Source organism: Prunus persica, chromosome G3 (genome assembly GCF_000346465.2).
Source record: "Prunus persica cultivar Lovell chromosome G3, Prunus_persica_NCBIv2, whole genome shotgun sequence".
NCBI lineage: Eukaryota > Viridiplantae > Streptophyta > Magnoliopsida > Rosales > Rosaceae > Prunus > Prunus persica.
The window spans coordinates 4715040-4734680 of record NC_034011.1 but is presented as its reverse complement, the minus strand read 5'-3'; the positions used below and the strand labels follow the sequence as shown (position 1 = coordinate 4734680).

Here is a 19641-nt window from a genome sequence, read left to right as displayed (position 1 = left end):
TTTGTCGGGCGACAACAAATTTTTGGCCCAATCACCTGCAATCTGATACTCACTTTATTTTAAAATGTGGATGTGGTTCTTTATTAATAGTCTTTGAATATTTTTTCTGAATATATTTTTGCAGCAGCCAATAAGAAGAGGCTATGACTTGCTTATATTAAGCTACAATTCAATTGGCAACATTGGCCTGAGCTGAAAGTTACTTTTATCTAATTTTGGTAAAAGACTTAACCAGAACGGAAGCACAGTAGGAAACAACTGTAAAAAGAATATGATGATTACTGTAATAAAAGTAAAAATTAATTCAAATTTGGGAAACAAAATCAAATTAAATTATTGCCTTATTGCCTACGACATCGATATGTAGATTCTAGGCCTCATCCACCATATCATTATCGTCTTCACATACACCGCAAAAAATAAAAGTTTGTTAAAAATCAAAACTAAAGTGAAAATATCATAAGCATATAAAATCTGCGAAATAAAAATAGATATGCTACCTCCGACGCCTCGATTTTTTCAGACTGCGATTATTACCGTCCAATAAATCTCTTTTAAGAAGAGGCGCGGCGCATGCAGTACCCAAACACAAACCTACCAAGAAACAACCTAAAAAAAAAACCCATAAGTTTTACTTTGTTTCTAGCAAGGTCTCCGAAGTAAGATACGCAAAGAAAACAACGACCTCAAATATTAATTAATATTCTTTCCACGCACACTGCTAGGCTAGGTCGTTATATATATAACAATATCAGCCAGGATATTTACTTATTTTACCTGCAAGAAAAAGACACTAAATTTCTTTCTATACAAGAAAAGGAAAGAAATTTTTAACTTACCATAAAAAAACCTATCTATATATGTCGCCAAATGCAAAGGATCTGGAGATTGATTTTCATTTGATTAGAGAACGAGTTCAATGCAAACAAAATTAATGTGTAATACCTCGAGTATTAGTCGTAAAAAGAAAAAACAAGTTTGAGAAACTATAACCTCACAAAAACAAAATATTTGTATTGCCATGTGAGAGAGAGAGAGAGAGAGAGAGAGAGAGAGAGAGAGAGAGAGAGAGAGAGAGTTTATCTAAATAAATAAGTAATAAAATAGTTTAAAAAACGAAAACAATATTGACATATATGTTTTCTTCTACTTTACTTTACTTGCAAGAAAAGAAAAAAAAAAAATTCTTAACTATATATAGCCTCCAACAAGACCATCACAAACCCTATCGAATCACGAATAATTCTATATTTTATTTTTGTAAATAGGTTGTTTTTCATCATTTGGTGAAGCCAAAAAATGTCGTGGGATTTCACGATATTAATGACGATTCTTGGGATCACTATTTTGGAGTACAATTTTCGTATAGGGGAATTACTGAGAAGAAGACAGCTTAATGAATATCTGCAAGAATCAAAGAAGTGCAGGTAACTAGTTTGAACTTTGATCTTATTCATATCCTTGGCAATTGTGTTCTTATGTGCATGCAATAGTCTCAATATAAAACTAATAGAGTTTGACTTAAGCTCATGTCGTTAGAAGTAGTTATCTATGCATTTAAGATTACGCATTCAAATTCCTCTTCACTGTCGGTTGTATAAAAGAAAAATTAATCTAATTACTGGAATTTTAAATCACTACATTTTTATAAGGGTTTTATGTGCTCAATTATGATAATTTTTTTGGCTATAAGTTTGTTAACTTGAACCTTTTATTTATATTTTGGAAATAGGGAGACCATGCGGAAGAATAAGGAAGAGAAATCTGATACTTCAACTCAAGCCTAAATTATCTTGGATGTTGTTGTGGTGGGTTATCTTAAGGCGTTCTGTTCTTCCATGATTTATTCGATGGGTTTAGTTTTTTTTTTGTTTTTTTTTTGTTTTTTGTTTTTTTTGTTTTTTTGTGTCTTTTCCTTTTTGCATTTTCTTGGGTTGATTTGCTATGTATTTTCGTATGCTCCCTGTGAACAGAATCCATCTATTTTCTTTTATAAGTAGTATTCTTTTTTTTACTTATTTTTGTTTGAAAGACATTCAAAATAGATTTTTTGAAATTGAAATACTTGATTGTATATACTGTTATCAATTTTAGAGAAACTCAAGTATTTTGTTAATTAGGTCATGTTACTGGGTACGAGTTGTAATATATATAATCTGTTTGAATTGCAAAGAAAATAATTAGGTCATGTTAATTAGGTCACGTTACTCGAATGAAAATAATTTGTTACTTAATGTTGAAAAAGAATCAATTTTTAATTTATAGATGTTTCTTGCCAATTGATGAATTAATATATATATATATATATATATACATATATATAAAAGTTATAAGTTTGGAGGGGTTGCCATAAAGAACCTAAAAAGAGAAAAACTAGACTTAGACTTTAGAGTATAATGATTGTCTTTTTTTATTTTTATTTTTATTGTAATTCTAATTTTCCTCATTGGCTTGCTTTGCTATCCTTGGACACCAAGGATCTATATTGGTGTGGTGTACAGTACAGTACAGGGGGGCGCCAGTTCAACTTTAATTTCATAAAAAATAAGAAAGGAGATCATTTTTTATTTCTTTAAAAAAAAAAAAACACACACACACAAAATCTAAATTGGGGACGTTTTGACATTTAAACCATTAACATAACACATATACTTAATTTGTCCTCGTTAAGGGGTGAATCAATCCTTCTTTTTATAGGTCAAAGCCAACAAAATCTTTCTAGGTAAAGCTCATTTTAATTGGTATTTACATACAGATTCCAGCCAGCCAGCACCATTTTCTAACAACAAAAAACATTTGTTGATTTATTCCACTTGCTATATATGTACATAAAAAATAAAATAAAAAAAATAATGAAACTTTGTTATTTATTTGTATATCAATCCCAGCAAAGATACGTGTCATACTTCTTAAGCCTATAAATCCAAAATTTAAAATTTAAAAATAAATAATGTCATAATCAAGGTTCTCTCCTCCCAGAAAAGCAAATACCCATGTTCAACCAAATGGGGAAACGACAATGCTGTTCTTCCTCTGGTTTTTGGCTGCACAGCTGACGCCTTGCTCCCTACCTCTCTACTATAGAGACTCTAGAGGTTTGCTTGAAATTTTATACACTCATCATCATTAAAGATGAATGAAAAGAAGAGAAAGAGGAGAGAGAGAGAGAGAGAGAGAGAGAGAGAGAGAGAGAGAGAGAGAGAGAGAGAGAGAGTAAAGAAGAAAAATGCAAGGGATGAAACAACTATGGAAGAAAGTCAGTGGTGACCTTGGAAAAATCCATGGAATCGTGCAACTAGTGTATAATTGGAAGGTTGGGGCTTTATTTACGGTTGGGTTGAGCGTGTTGTCTTGGTTTGCGACCGCTAGTTCTTGTGCTTTTATTGCCAAAGCACAGTGGCAAAGGGCAGCGGGGGCAGCTGCAATTCAAGCGGCGGCGGCGGCGGCAGTAGCTGCAGTTCAAGCGGAGGAGGCGGCACCAGCTGTAGTTCAAGCAGAGGAGGCGGCAGCGGTGGCAGAGGCAGTGCAAGTGGCGGAGGCGGCAAGCCAAGCACCCCCTTCTCCTCCTCCTGTGGTGGTGGTGGTGGTTCTCCTTTCCTAAGGAACCAGCTACCAAGACTTAGATATAAGTGTTAGGAAACAACGTTTTGTTAGTTGTTTCCAAGTGAATTACTTCTTGGTTAGCTATTTTTAATTGTCATTCCTTTTTCTTTTTGGGTTTAAATCAGTACAAATATCACTATGCATTTAATGCATAAAAAACTCAATCTGATGCCATGATTATATCTTTACTCTGCCTATGAAACTCTGTGTTTTGATTGTGGTTTCAGAAAAGCATTTTGTTGGGTTGGTTGAGTGATCAAGGATTAATTCTTTGCAAAGAGAAACTAATGAAGTAGTTTGGATGTATTTGTGTATTTGTGTATTTGCTCATTTCAATCTGTGCAAGTTGGAAGTGGATGGATTTTGTGAAGATGATGGAGAGTGAGCTTGGAAGTGGATGGATTTTGTACAAGTTGTGTAAGGTAACTGTAACTGACAATAACTTTTAGTCTTGTTGAATCAGAAAAAACGCCACCAGAATCTTTGCTGCATCAAATGACTAGAAAATTCATGAACTACTAATTTTTTTGTTTTTTTGCATTATGTTGTTTCTTTTCACACTTCCATCTATTCAAGGCTTGGCCATAGGACTTTTATGAGCACAGTGGCGCCTTGTAATTCCACAATAGTATAAATGGCTATGGTCTGTATGATTATGCTTTCCCAGACCAGGACAATGTGGAATGCTTTGGATTTATTTTTCGAAATTTTGTTTTGTAATTAACCCATCTATGTTTTGACAATTTAGGAGTACAATTTCCCAGTATCACTTACTAAGCATCCTTCTACTGTGTTTGTGTTAGATGGTTTTGTTGAATACTGAAGCTTTTTGGTACAGGACATGGCTCCTGCTGCGCCCAAGAGCGGGATCTTCGTTGCTCTGAACAAAGGCCACATTGTCACCAAGCGTGAATTGGCTCCTCGCCCATCTGACCGCAAAGGGGTATGTTTTTGTTTTGTCACTGATTGTTCATACAAGTTTATTTGATTTCTGGGATTGTCTTTATATTCTTTTGTTGTTTGGGTCTTGATTTTGTGATGAAGTAGTGTGAATAATACTAAAATTTCTATGCTTTGTTGGTTTTGATATTGAAGAAAACAAGCAAGAGGGTGCATTTCGTGAGGAACCTGATCACTGAGCTCCATATGAGAAGAGCATCACTGAGCTTTTGAAGGTTGGTAAGAACAAGCGTGCTCTTAAGGTGGCCAAGAGAAAGTTGGGTACCCACAAGAGAGCTAAGAAAAAGAGATGTCCAACGTCCTCCGCAAGATGTGATGAGATTTTTCTCTTTGCCCTTGCTGTGTGTTTGATATGTTTTCATATGGGCTTTTGCATTTTTGTGTTATAGTCAATTTATGAGATTGATTGTGTTATAGTCAATTTATTTGGTTGCTTTTTTCTTTGCCCTTTATTTCATAAGTGGTGGAGGACTGGATTGAAGTATTTTTTGTATATGTTAAGACAAATGTGTGAAAAAGGAGTTAAACCAGCTTGAGTTAAAGAACCTCATGTTCCAATTTGGATGGCGTAAATGCGCAAGAATATCAAACTCAATGTTACAAATTAGTTTTGGTACCATTGCAATCAATATCAAAATTTGTTTGTAATAGAGTGTGGTTTTTGGTGTCAACTCTGTTTTTGTTGCCATGTTTGTAACATTTGAGTTAGTTTGCTCGTCCGGCGAATGGAAATCTGTTTCTGATTCTTTTTTCAGCTATTTGATTGGACTAACATATTGTATGATGAGAGTAGCTTGTTTTTAGGGAGCTCAACCTTTCATTTTCACATTGTCTTTGGTGGTTTGATTATGTTACAGGATTTATATGTTGTTTGTGTTGATTGTGGAATTGTTCATGTGCAGGTCTGGTGGTGTTACTGAGAAGAAGAAGTGAGAACTTGAAGTGTTGTGTTAATGGTTGTAGTTCAGTTACTCTAATAGTTTTTGTTATGCATTTTCGTATGAGAATTTTACGAACTCTCTAACTTTGAATGTTTTGAGACCATTTTGTGATATCTTCTATGCAGCAGATATTCTTCAATTTGTGTTATAGCTATTTCTATTTCAGGTTATTGATTTCTTTAGATTTACTTATAATTTCAGGTTATGGATTTCTTTAGATTTGCTTATAATTGTGTTACTACTATTTCAGGTTATTGATTTCTTTAGATTTACTTATAAGACTAAAGGGCCTCTTGCTCTTTGCTCTTTTGATTGGAAATATGCAGAATTTTCTTCAATCTCTTGGACGGAAGTACTACTTTCTACTATCGTTTCTGCTTCTTAAATGTTCTACATGCCAAAGCTGCTTGATTTCCACCATCTTCTTAAATGTTCTACATGAAAATATAGGGTAAATTTTCTATCTGATTTCCACCATCTATAATTTCATAAAAAAATAAGAAAGGAGATCATTTTGACATTTAAACCATTAACATAACACGTACACTTAATTTGTCCTCATTAGGGGGTGAGTCAATCCTTCCTTTTATAGGTCAAAGCCAACAAAATCTTTCTAGGTAAAGCTCATTTTAATTGGTATTTACATACAGATTCCAGCCGGCTAGCACCTACGGTTCACAAAAGCAAAAAATATCTGACCCACATGAGAAGCCAGTAACTTAATATCATGAATAATGCCGTCAATAGCAGTATCTGTCTTCATGGTACCATGTAACATTGCAACAAGCTGTTTACAGTATGTCTCCACTATCATTGGAGTAACCCGCGCCTCCAAGCCCGCTGCCACCGCCTCTCGCACTGCTTCCGCTTCCGCAGCTAGAGCCGATTAGCACCCAAAACCGCCCACACCCCCTGCCATTTCCATCTAGCCATATCTGTTTGTCAATATCGTTGATTAACGAAATAGGTTATATTTAAGCCTATGTTAATCCAATTGCTAAGATCTTGTTGGAATTCACCAGGCTGGTGATAAAAGGCCCTAGGAAATGAATAATGAAGGGATCTAATCCAATTTTCATTGGTTAATTATTTATACAGTTATAAAATTTTGAAGCCCGAATTAGTGGCCTCAAGGATTTCAATTTAATTTTTGGTCATAGACTATCTCAAAGTTGAACACTCCAAACCGTCTGCTTGTTTAATCTCCATTTAAAAATCATCCTTCTAAACATTAGCTAAATCAAAAGCATTATGTCATCTAACTATGATGAAATATAGAGACAAAAACACTAGCTAAATCAGATACAATTTGTTGTCTATACTAACGTGTTCATTTATATATATATATATATATATAGTTTTTTTCATATCAAGGATGTCTTGGTTCAGTTGAAGTTTTACGTTGACGAATTTGCCCTTGTGTTTGGCGCTTCCCCTCCCAAAATGACAACAGATTAATATTTGAGCCTCCCCCTGCCTGCCCCTCTTTCCAACTTCATGCCATATGAATGAGCAGAATAAGACCCGTGACTGACTGATTATTCTTTTTCTTTTGTTTTCTCTAACGTTTTCTTATATTCTATATTTTAGTCTTCATCTCGTTTAAACATTTTGTCTTACTTGTTGAAAATTCATAACTAATGGATGAAATGCTTTTGTGGATGAACCAACTTCATGATGGGGCAAAAATAATCAATCGATCTGAAAATTGTAAAACCAAACAGATCATGTATGTAATGTATATGCTGGATCATGAATGTAATGTTTATTTTCAAGTCTTCGTTCACAAGTCATATTTACAAAAAGGTAGACAATTTATAAGACGTTAAGATATCTAATTGTGACTCTATAAAATAGACAAACATAGTGTTTCAAGAAAACACCAAAATGACAACCATCGGTATATAAAAAAATACTAGCTGGGTTGTAGGTTTGTGATTTTGGGTGGATATGAAGGCCAAGTATAGAGTTAGTAAATGAATAATGTTTTGAATTTGTGGTGGGCAGGTATCTGGTGGGAGTTTCAGCAGCTGTGGTAGCTCACTCATTGCTGCAACTAGTAATAATTGTGTCAAGGCTGCTGAGGAAGTCTCCATTAATTCCCTCAAGAAATCATGCATGGCTTACTTATGCTGGGGATCAGGTAGTTACCATTCCCTCTATCACTTTTCTAGCCAAATGCAATTACATGGGAGACATATATATGGTGTAATGGAGAGAGCTCGGGTTTTATGGTGGAGTAGGGTAGGGGAATTCGAATTCGGGGTCTTGAGTTGAGTACATGGGTGAATACTCTTTAACACTAGAGCTATAGAGTCGAGTATAGCGATTGATAGATTTAGATCTAGGGATAAAAAAAGCTTTGCGATGAAAAAAAGAAAGAAAAGAAAATGATTATACATTTGCCTTTCAAAATTCGGCATCTACAATCTGAATGTGATCTTATTGTTTTAATCTCTGTTACAGGTACTTGCATATGCAATGATGAGCGCAAGGTCAGCTGCATCCGGGGTAAGCAACCTGAACCGTACCGGGATCCGGCACATGGCTCTGCCTGATTTTTGTATACCTTTGCACATTTTCTGCGACCATGTTGCAATCTCAATAGCCTGCACTTTCTTGAGCAGCCTCTTGCTGGCCATATCTGCTATCCAGAATGTGATTTGGCTCTCAAACAACTGATGAGATGGAGTTGCATCATTTTGCACTTGCTTAATGTTCTTGCGCTTCAACTCTGTAATGATAGTTATGTACCATTAAATAAATTAATTAATCCCACTGTTTTTAAGACTGGAAGGGAATTCTGGATGCTGGGTATGGTAATGTTCTAAATGCTGGGAATTCTGGATGGATGCCTATGGTGCAATTTGATAATCAGCTTGTTAGAATGCTTCTGCTAATATGGTTGCTAGTATTGGGCAAGAACTGAGGCTACTGGCCATTTTTGTGGAACCTACTTACCTAGATGTTTTAGTCACCAATGCAATACCCAAGTTAACAGAGTAAAAAAAAGGGAAAAATTTCCTATTCCAATGAGGAAAAAGAAAGAGAGAGAAATACTCTTCCTGGACATTATAAATGAAAAAAAAAAAAAAGATCTCGGATATGCAAGGATATGAGAAGTGGGAAATTTATCCGGTAAGTTCGTAAAAATTTCTGTTAAAGCCGTTGATGTGGTGCGAGTAAGTTTCATTGATTTGTTCTTATTAATTTTCACATTATTCTTTGTGCATACATGTCACGCATATGACAATATATATAAAGACCAGTGAGACACAAAATAACGATCGACAAACGGGCATAATTAAGCCTAAATGGATTGAAAATTTGAAAAAGTGACCAATATTAAGATTGGGTTTTAATAAACAGAGAGCCCCATACAATTTTGGGCTTGGTACTGGACTTGTACAACTAAATTGGACCACTACAAAAAACCACTATAAAAAAGGGAAGAATTTATTGTTCCGTCGTCGTTTTAAGAACCCTCTCCGTCGTCTCTACACTCTATCTCGTAGAATACACAACAGTGTTTTAGCTTTGATGGATTTCACAGAGCACAGAAACTGAAGAGAAGAAGCTGAAGATGGAAGCTGATTATGCTAAAAACTCACGCACTCCCTCAGCTTCACTTCTCATCAACATCACCTTCGCTTCTCAAATGTAGCAGAGTGGCACAATTAAGCTTTCACAAACCAAAACTCCATGGCCTGCCAATGCCTTCTGGGCTCTTACTCATCTTCTTCTCTATCCCCAAACCCCAAACCCAAAACCCTCAATAAAAACCCACCAAAACCTCTCGCTCCATCCTCCATTTCCTCTCACCTCTCAACCACGGAAGATAATGATGAAAACGATAAAACCCAGAAACCCAATTTCGATTTCCTCAAGCTTTCTGTAACTCTCACTGTAATCTCCACCGCTCTCCCCCAAATCCCAACCGGCATAGCCGCCGTCAAAGAGAAAAAGCGAGTGCCCAAGAAGTCTACGCTCAAAAAATCCGAAGCTTTATCTCATCAAGAGCTCCAGTCTTGGTCCCAAGGCCTCCCCGTCGTCTCCAATCGAATTCCGTACACCCAGCTCCTGATATTGAACTAGGAAGGTAAGCTCAAACATGTTATCAAGCCTCCTGGTGTTGAATTGCAAAAAAGGGTAGAGCCCGTATTGGTTGTTCTCGAAGATAATCGGGTTCTACGCACCGTTTTGCCTTCGGTGGATAGCGACAGGAGGTTTTGGGAACAATGGGAAGAGTTGAAAATCGAGTCTTTGTGCGTCAATGCCTATACGCCGCCGCTTAAACGGCCGGAGGTTCCGTCACCGTACTTGGGTTTTGTGGCGAAATGGCCGGCGTTTTTGTCGTTATTTGTGAAGCCGAAGAAGGAGAGCAAGAGAGCTATGGAGTTGAGGAGAGCGAGGGAGGAGTTTAAGACGCAGAGGAAGGAGGAGCTTGAGAGAATGAGGAAGGAACGAGATATGATCGATAAGGCCATGAAGGCCCAGAAGAAAGAGGAGGAGAGGAGAGTGAGGAGAGAGATGAGGAAAAAGAAACACGATGAGTCATTGCGTCAGGCACGTAGGAATTATCTGGAGATGGCCAATGTATGGGCCAATTTGGCTCAGGACTCCAATGTTGCCACTGCGCTTGGACTGGTGTTCTTCTATATTTTTTACAGGACCGTAGTGTTTAGTTATAGGAGGCAGAAGAAGGACTATGAGGATAGGTTGAAGATTGAAAAGGCGGAGGCGGAGGAGAGGAAGAAAATGAGGGAATTGGAGAGGGAGATGGAGGGGATTGAGGGTGAGGAGGAGGAGGAGATTGAGCAAGGGAAGGGTGAGCAAAACCCTTATTTGAAAATGGCTATGCAGTTCATGAAGTCTGGGGCTCGGCTGCGACGAGCTCATAATAAGAGGCTGCCTCAGTATTTGGAGAGGGGCGTGGATGTCAAGTTTTCGGATGTAGCTGGCCTTGGGAAGATCCGGCTTGAGCTTGAGGAGATTGCCAAGTTCTTCACTCATGGTGAAATGTATAGGAGAAGAGGAGTTAAAATACCAGGTTAGATGCTGTAGCAATGCGGCTGAGCTATTGACATTGTTAGATAGCTTTTCTTATATGACATGGTTTGTGTGCTTAATATATGACTTATATGACTGCCCTTGTGTTGAATGATTGTTGATATGCCCTGGTTATTCTCTGATTCCACTGAAAGCACACTGATTTGATTGTTCTGTTTTCCCAATTATTTTCCATTTACTTGTTTGTTTATTGGTATTGCTTTATGCATGATTTATTTTGTGCGGGTCATTAATTTCTTGATCAGGTGGGATACTTCTTTGTGGCCCTCCTGGAGTGGGTAAGACCTTGCTTGCAAAAGCTGTAGCTGGTGAGGCAGGCGTCAACTTCTTTTCCATTTCGGCCTCTCAGTTTGTGGAGATATATGTTGGGGTTGGTGCATCTCGTGTCCGAGCACTTTATCAGGAAGCAAGGGAAAACGTAAGTGTTGACATTCGCTGTTCAATTTCGCTCTCTTGACATTTCACCAACCACCTTACCGCACATTTTTTCCACACCATGTCCTTTTAATTTCCTTATACAATAGGCTAGGCTGGGAACTAGTTTTCAATAATATTATTGCATCAGTAAGTGTTAAATGATGGCATTTCTCTGTTTAATCATTTTCAAGGAGATAACAGATATATGTGAGAAGTTGTGCCTTTCTTCTTTGTACTTTTCTTTTAGAGGGTGTAGCGAAGGTGCACAAATTGTTACATCTCATGATTTTTGAGTTTATATGCACAGGCTCCATCGGTTGTCTTCATTGATGAGTTGGATGCTGTTGGAAGGGAGCGTGGTTTGATCAAGGGTTCTGGTGGGCAAGAACGTGATGCTACTCTTAATCAGGTTAGGTTGGGAATATATAAATGTTTTTTTATTTGAACTTAGTACTAAAATTTTTCAACTAAACTTCGAATTTTGTAAATTGTTCATTCTTGTGTGTATTCTCCAGCTCCTTGTTTCTTTGGATGGGTTTGAAGGAAGAGGTGAAGTGATCACTATTGCTTCCACAAATAGACCAGACATTCTAGATCCAGCTCTTGTTAGACCTGGACGGTTTGTCGAAAGATATATATCCCTAAGCCTGGTCTTATAGGTCGCATTGAAATTTTGAAGGTCCATAACTTATATCCTGTACCATTTGCACTGCATATATGGCATTGCAAGACTGCCCATTTTCAATTGCCCCAATGATTTATTGTTTCCGTAACTGGCTTATATTTTTCCAGTTTGTTTCCGTGTCCTGATTATAGGTCCATGCACGCAAGAAGCCTATGGCTGAAGACGTGGACTATATGGCTATTGCTAGTATGACTGATGGAATGGTTGGTGCAGAGCTAGCTAACATAGTTGAGGTTGCCGCAATCAACATGATGCGTGATGGAAGGACTGAGGTATTACTTCCTCTTATTAGATTACACCCCTTATCATTTGATTTTTCTGATTGATTGATATTGCACCTTGCACTAAAAAGAGAAGATGAAAAGAAATATGAGTGATGAAAAACCTTTATAAAAAAGAAGAAGGATGAAAACAAACTAGGCTAAGAATGTATCAATGTGTTTACTAGATTTGCTGGGGGCTAATTATGAATGTGAAAGTTATTTAGGTCTTCTGTATGTATCACCTTAAAACATGTGCTAAAGGCTCGAGCTCGGGATTGGTAATACAAATATAATAATTATGTTTTTCTTTCAGGTTTAAAATTCGATTATGAATATATAAAATTTATGCCCATTTTGCCTATATTTGAATACGTGCAGCTGATTTCTTGAAGATTTGAATATCTTAATGCTTTCAAGTTAGTTATTTATGCCTCACATTTTGATCTGCTCTTATGAACACTTGATCTTGTTGTATGTGCAGATTACTACTGATGACCTATTACAAGCTGCACAAATGGAAGAAAGAGGAATGCTGGATAGGAAGGAGAGAAGTTTAGATACATGGAAGCAAGTAGCTATTAATGAGGCCGCTATGGCTGTTGTTGCTGTGAACTATCCTGACCTTAAAAATATTGAGTTCGTATGGTCCTTAAACTCAAGCCTCGTCACTTTCACCTTTTCATAGCATATACTGTTTCAAACCTACACTACGTTACATGCTGGGCATTTTAAGCAAGTCAAATAATTACTCATTGTTGGTCATCCTTTATATCTTTCTTATATATCCCAACTGTTCACGAAAGATTAGAATAATTGCTCATTTGAAGTTCTATTTGAGAAATGAGAAATTCACATCTTATTCTATGTCTTTGTGGAATAGTTTATGTTTTATTGGGTTCATTTTCTTTAAATTAGCTCATTTCACTTTTTGCTTTAAGAATTTTGAATATAATATTCCTTGATTTGATTTATGCTCGTCCAAATATTCTTGTTAGTGTAACATTGAGAAGAAACTTACTTCCTATAAAATAATGAGTAGAAATTTTCTAACAGTTTATTCATATGGTGCAGGTCACAATTGCTCCTGGAGCTGGTAGGGAGTTGGGTTATGTGAGAATGAAAATGGATCCTATCAAGTTCAAAGAAGGAATGCTTACGTATGGCTTCCTTTGTATCCCTATTTCTTTAGTCATCTTTTCAAAGCACACTTAAACGTGAGATGATCACTATTGTAGAAATATGAATGAAAAGAGAGGCATATTCTGGAAATCAAGCATGTCAGGAATAGAAACTAAAATACTATGAACAATACAATAAGATCAAGCATGCGGTGTCCTTGAAGGGTGTGACCTTAGGAGTAGATGTTGTCTTTAGTAATGCCATTATATTAATTGTGCTGCTTCTTCCTGTTGATATTGCATTAGAAATTCATACTTATTGTTTCTTTCTAATAATTATTTTCTCGTATCTCCCCATGTCATGAAGTCGGCAATCACTCCTGGATCATATCACTGTTCAACTGGCACCACGTGCAGCTGATGAACTTTGGTTCGGTGAGGATCAGGTAAGAAAATCTCAAATCCTTTATATGCACATTATGTCTTGTATGTTCAGTTGTGGTATGTAGAAACTCTGCTGTAGAAAAATATAGTCAACTATAGCAACCAGACAATTAAAAAGTAAAACCAGTTTCTCAACTTCAGAAAATCCATTGCTAATAGGAAGGGTTCTTTTTATACGTCTTGTATATTGATTTGTGCCTTTGTGGTTTACTCATTTTATGGATTTGAGGAAGCTTTTGCATTTTGTAATACAACTTGTAATACAACTTGCATACTATAGAGTACAATAAATGTTAGGATCATCTGACTTCTCATGGAAAATGGTTAATACATTGTTTATGTGGATCCAAATCTTGTAAATAAGGTGACTTTTCCTTTTCTAGTCTATGGGTGATGCATCTGAATTCTTCTTCGTACTTTTTCTCCAGTTAAGTACTATATGGGCTGAAACGGCAGACAATGCTAGGTCAGCCGCACGAACGTATGTTCTTGCTGGCCTTTCAGAGAAACATCACGGGCTATCTAATTTCTGGGTTGCAGATCGACTCAATGTAATTCAATCTCTTTATACGTGGTGATTTTGAGTTGGTTTTTGCTTTGAAAATTCCAATGTCTATATATGTACATGTTCCTGTAACTAAGAAGTGAATGCAAGAAGCAAACAGGTAAACAGGTAAAGAGTGAATATACAATTAATGCCTTGTAATGAATCTTATTTCAGGACCTTGATACGGAAGCATTGCAAATTGTCAACATGTGTTATGAACGTGCAAAAGAGGTAATGTAAAAGACTTTTTCAGTGACTTTTCTATTATTCTTACCTTAACAAAGTTACATATCTTTGTTTTGGATAACAGATTCTGCGGAAAAATCGAAAGCTTATGGATGCGGTGGTGGATGAACTTGTCCAGAAGAAGAGTTTAACCAAACAAGAATTCTGTAGCCTAGTTGAGTTACATGGTTCAATCAAACCTATGCCACCTAGCATACTTGACATCAAGGCTGCCAAACGGAAGCAGTTCCAAGATATGATGATGAACCAAAAGGAACCAGCTTTGGGGAGCAACTTATGAATAAGATGTGGAGATATGGTAGATTCTTAATTATCTTTGATGTGGACGAAGCAAAACATATGAGTAGGGCGTGTCATTTAAAGCTGTGATTGATTTCGCGAGCATCTTGTCCAATGATTGATATTTATCATGCTCGGCAGCCCGGGTGAGCAGGTTGTGGAACCCTATCTGTTGATCATAAAAGAAATATGGGGGAAGTCATGCGAAGAAATGTTTTCCCAATTATTTTCCATTTACTGATTCAATGAAAAACCAGATACATAAATCCACAATTTGATGTACAAATCACTTCTTCCTATTTCTTTCAAACTTTCCCATTCAATCTCATTTTGGGCCTCTTGTTAACTGCAACTCTTTTTACTTTGTTAGTTTTAGAAAACTATTAAAAACAAGTGGCTTTGGAGCACCTCTTTCAGAAGTCTCCAGTGCTGGAACCAAAGGAAATATAGATTGATCAAACACACATGGAGGGATACAGATCTTTTCTTGTTAGATACGGAAAGGAGCTTTTTTTCAGCTATTGTTGGCTGTGCCGTGAAAGCTGGGACAAAAATATTCCCGGCATACTCAAGGCTTTGTATATGGAATTTTGCATAAAGTCTAGCTACTGGTATATGAATATTGCATTCAACAGAAGCAGGAAACATGCAGCAACACAATTGTATTTTACAAAGCACCTTGAGGGGACTTAGAGTCACCATACCTCAACTCTATGGCAATCTATAGGTTAGATAAACTCACAATCTAATTAGAGAATTAACCTTTTCTAAGCAAAGCTTATAGCAAGTACATCAACATGCTCACAAAGAGATTTCAGGTGATTGCAAAGCATAAGAGGAAAACAAAAGCTTCAGTATGAGTGGTATCCCTGATTGTAGGTGCTCTCAACATCTGAGTTTGGGCTTCCCATTTCAGGATCCTCAATAGTCACCACTCTTTCTCTTCTTCCTTTTCTCCACTTCGACTTCCGCAACCAATGATCAACTAGCATTACACCTAGACCAATAAAAGCTGTTCCGAGAGTGCCAATGCTCACAGCCAATAAAGCTACAAGCACTGCTTCTTTCTTCTGACTATGCGGCATGATCACCCATGTTGCTGCAACATAAGCTGTCGCCATGAATGCCACAGCTACCCACATGACCTTGTGAGCATACGCCATTAGTCTTATCAATGGCTTTCTCCGATACGGGATGATACTTACTAAAACAACGACTATCGCCAGCGATGTGAACAATGAAACATAATTGCTTATTGCAAAGACCTTATAAGCAGTTGTTCTACCTGCAATTGACTTCCCCTTCATTAATCCGTCCTGATAGACACCACCAGGGGGGCTGATACCAGCAGCAAAAGTAACTGTTGCAATCAAAATGGCAACTAGTGTTATAGTGTTCCTGGCATTTTGTAGTGCCTCTGTATATACCTTATGATGTTTCCTTCGAGGGTTATAGAAAATCTGACTCAGTTGGGTCTGGTGCCTCTTGCTAGGATGCTTGTGTTGCTGCACAATGGTTGGCAACAAGGGCTCTGCATTTTGTGTTTCAAAATCAAATCCCTCCCCAACTTGATGTTGAGGTGATGACTTGCTAGATTGTGGAGATGGCAGCTTAGGAGATGACTTGCTAGATTGCGGGGATGGCAGCTTAGGCGATGACTTGCTAGATTGAGGTGATGGCAAATTAGATGGCTTTCTAGACTTGGGTGGTGATAAACTAGATGGGGTCTTGGATGCAGGAGAAGCTACTTCATTTATAATGGCTAACTGCAATTCATGCTCTTTAACAAATTGAGCTCTTTTCTGCATGTTTTCAAGTACTACTGACTGAGCACTGGCTGTTTCTACTTTTGGTGAATGAGATAACAGCTCAATCCTCGTTTCACCTCCTGACTTTACGAGCATAGCTCCAAGACGCTGATTTTCTACACTGTCCTTGGCCTCATTGAGGATGTCAAGTGCTGTGATTCCTTTATTGTTCCGAGAATTAAGTGCCACTTTTTTTTTGCTGATTAGGTACTCTGCTATCTGAGACGAGAAAATATCAAGTTAGTTAAAAGCCATGTTTGGACAGGCATAACAAATCTGATGCAAGAATTTTGCTGCCTATACTTGTAAAGAACAGGAGGCACACGCCACTTAGATCTTTGTTTCTCCAACAAATTCAAAACTTAGTAATGGATGGAACCATAAATCATTTCCAAAATATTACCAAGGGAAAAGGCCACACAAACATTAAAATCAAGAGACTGGCATGGCAGAGACAGAACTTTTCATAAACTACATGTTCTTTTGTTGAAAGTCTTTATTCATTTGTATATGACTTGTAAGGTTATGTGGTTGTAATTAGTATCTGTAATAGCTTGCGATGCAAGAAAGTCTATAAGGATTTGGATGCATATCTGACCTTATGTTGTGCTTCAGAAACTGCAAGATGTAAGATGGTGTTGCCATAAATATCTCGACAATCAAAGAACTCGATATCATTGCAGACATGGGTCAAGTACCCCAAGGCATCATATCGGCCATATCTCACAGCCAAGTGAAATACCATCTCTCCGGCTTTTGTGACAATTTGGAAAGATGGTTTAGCCATGGACACAAACATTTGAAGGACTGAAACTTTGTAATTTATTGCTGCCAAGTGCAGTGGTGTGTGACCATTGTTATTGTGTTGCTCAGCAAGTTTTGGATCAAGCCTCAGGAGCATCCAGGTTATCTCTCTGTGTCCTTTGCTGGCTGCATAGTGCAATGGCGAATTTCCATTCTCGTCAACCATACGAGCAAGGTCAGGACACACTCCGAGCAACTCTTTAACAACATCTGCACCAGAAATACTTATTTCATTATACATAGAAACCAAAATTAAGCTAAAGCAAATTAAGAAATTGGGTTTTTTTTTTATTTTAAAAGTACAATTAAGTTTTGTAAGAGAGAACTTTGCTACTTACCTATTTGCCCACCAGAAACAGCCACATGTATACATGTTTGATCAAATCCATCTTTGCCTGAACCAAGCATCCCAGGCTCATTGAGCAAGAGCTTCACCATATCAAGGTGGCCATGGCTGCAAGCCAAGGAAAGTGCACTCTTGTCTTGAGTGTTAAGCTTGCTAGCTACCTCAGGATCTGCATCCAGTAACAGCTTTAAGTCCTCAGCATTCCCCGTTCGACAAGCTTCATGCACTTGAGTCTCCAGGTCCTTGTTCTCATCTTCTCCTTGCTCGAGATTTCCTTCCTTTTTCTCAATTGCCTCTTTGTTTTGGGACAAATTCATTGCAAGCTGCAAAACCTCCTAGTTCTTCTTTTCTTTGTTTGAGAACTCTAACCACTGGAGATACTTGTAAAGAAGTACACAGGGGGGAAAAACAGAAGGAAGATTCTTTGAAAGTTTGCTACATGTACTGGGCAGGACACAGAAGTCGGTAAACGTTGACAATCTAATAATGATCAAATAGAAATTGTTCAGGTCTACAGTTGTTCAACTCTTTCATAATTGTGACAGGACTTATTCACCAAGTTCATATAATCTTGTATTCTTACATGAGGATTTCAGACAGTCTGGGGAATGTGAATGTGGTTTAACTATTTTTACCTGGTTATCTTTCACAGTTATTGAAGGCATCTCAATGGAAAGTATATCTAGAGCTTCTGAGAAGATACATACTATAATAGATGAGGTTAGTTGCCTAGCAATGTAGTTTTGCAGAAGAAGGGTTGGTTCTGTTTTATTTTTAATTTCTCTCGATTTTTTTACCAATTATTTAATACAAGTCATTATTATTTGTTTAGAACTTATGTCCATTCCTTTATATACACAATTTGTCCCTCATCACTCGTCTTTCTTTTGCTATTCAGTTCATACTATCACACATAATTAACATCTTACTTTCTCCTTAAACATACAGGCAGTTAAGAGCCAAAATCTTGATTACTCTCACTTCATTTCACTTCCATTGGCAATGCATCCTGAATTAGTTGATAAGCTTGTCAACTTTCATAACTCCATCCTGGGAATTAGTGATTCTTGCGTAGATGAGAAAATGAATAGTGAGTCAAATAAAGATACTTCTGAGAATGAAGGAGAAGACCAAAAGTTAGAGAAAGGAACTGATGTCGCAGTTGAACTTAATGTTGAAGGTGACAGTGAGCAAGTTAAAGTGAATCTAACTCACATACCTCTTGTCACTTATGCTCCTAAAACATCAAAGGCTTCCACCCTATCTGGTATTTTGTATTTTAAAAAAATCAAAATAACATTATTATATACACATGAACCTTAATTTTCTAATCTTCGTAGTACCTTAATTCAGACTGTAATTCTTGAAAAATAAAAAATAACAATTTATGGTGAAAAAAAAAAAAAGGTTAATAAAATCTAACAAAATAAAACACTTTTTAATGACTAATAAATTAATGTCCAAACAACCAGAACAAATATTTGATCTCTCAATTTCACTGGGAATTCTCTGAATGAAAGGCTTTTTTAATTACCAGAAAAGAAGAAAGATTTCTTGATACCAAAGAAAAGTAATTTAGAAGTTACAACAAAAATTTATAATTAAAAAAAAAAAACCATGTACTCTAGCTCGTAACAAAAACCCTAGCTTTCGCCACATATATATATATAATATAATCTTTTTGTAATTGGGTTGTATCCATACATCGAGAACTCTATAGCTTTTGCACAGCCAAGACGATGATGAAAGAACACATCTCATGGCTTTGCACATTTCTTCTTGTGGTCACCATTGGTGATCACCTTCTGCGTAAAGGGGACTTAAAAAGACGAAAAGCATTTAATCAAAATCGAGAAGAATTGAGCAAGTGTAGTTTCCTCTTCATCATATATTATTATATTTTAGTTTCCTCTTCATATTATGATGATTATTAGGCGGCTGAATTTGGAAAATTATCCTAACAAATAAACCGATCCACACGCCCAAACTTTCCTGGTATGTATTGCTTAATCCTACTTTCCAATTTGTTTTTTTTTCTTTTCATTATTTTCGTTTCCTAGTATATATGTAATGAATAACATTCTAAATTTGTATGAAAGACACCTTCAAG

At 36.9% G+C, this 19641-nt stretch overlaps 2 protein-coding genes and 2 pseudogenes across 3 annotated transcripts; 3 read left to right on the top strand and 1 right to left on the bottom strand.

Moving 5' to 3' along the window:
- Positions 2350-4971, top strand: LOC18783583 (annotated as a pseudogene).
- LOC18782782 (CASP-like protein 3A1) lies at positions 7098-8456 on the top strand. The gene is made up of 3 exons (XM_007216877.2): positions 7098-7233; positions 7512-7647; positions 7971-8456. Exons 1-3 carry the CDS (start codon positions 7145-7147, stop codon positions 8184-8186), a joined length of 441 nt encoding a protein of 146 aa, XP_007216939.2. The 5' UTR covers positions 7098-7144; the 3' UTR covers positions 8187-8456.
- On the top strand, positions 8996-14919 carry LOC18784219 (annotated as a pseudogene). Its single transcript, XR_002270957.1, has 11 exons — positions 8996-10554; positions 10820-10992; positions 11299-11400; positions 11507-11670; positions 11808-11948; positions 12421-12579; positions 13011-13096; positions 13425-13503; positions 13930-14052; positions 14223-14279; positions 14359-14919. The product of XR_002270957.1 is annotated as a probable inactive ATP-dependent zinc metalloprotease FTSHI 2, chloroplastic (transcript).
- On the bottom strand, positions 15176-17951 carry LOC18782816 (ankyrin repeat-containing protein At2g01680). The gene is made up of 3 exons (XM_007217524.2): positions 17524-17951; positions 16980-17395; positions 15176-16600 (listed from the first exon to the last, which is right to left on the bottom strand). The coding sequence occupies exons 1-3, from the start codon at positions 17846-17848 to the stop codon at positions 15425-15427; spliced, it is 1917 nt and encodes a 638-aa protein (XP_007217586.1). The 5' UTR covers positions 17849-17951; the 3' UTR covers positions 15176-15424.

Excerpts from the sequence above, each read along its gene's own strand:
- LOC18782782 (XM_007216877.2), top strand. The coding sequence starts at position 7,145 with ATGGATGAAATGCTTTTGTGGATGAACCAACTTCATGATGGGGCAAAA. Across the intron at positions 7,234-7,511 it reads TGTAAAACCAAACAGATCAT|GTATCTGGTGGGAGTTTCAG; the intron begins GTATGTAATGTA and ends TGTGGTGGGCAG. Across the intron at positions 7,648-7,970 it reads TTACTTATGCTGGGGATCAG|GTACTTGCATATGCAATGAT; the intron begins GTAGTTACCATT and ends TCTCTGTTACAG.
- LOC18782816 (XM_007217524.2), bottom strand. The coding sequence starts at position 17,848 with ATGAATTTGTCCCAAAACAAAGAGGCAATTGAGAAAAAGGAAGGAAAT. Across the intron at positions 17,396-17,523 it reads TGTTTCTGGTGGGCAAATAG|ATGTTGTTAAAGAGTTGCTC; the intron begins GTAAGTAGCAAA and ends TTTCTGGTGCAG. Across the intron at positions 16,601-16,979 it reads TTTCTGAAGCACAACATAAG|ATAGCAGAGTACCTAATCAG; the intron begins GTCAGATATGCA and ends TTCTCGTCTCAG.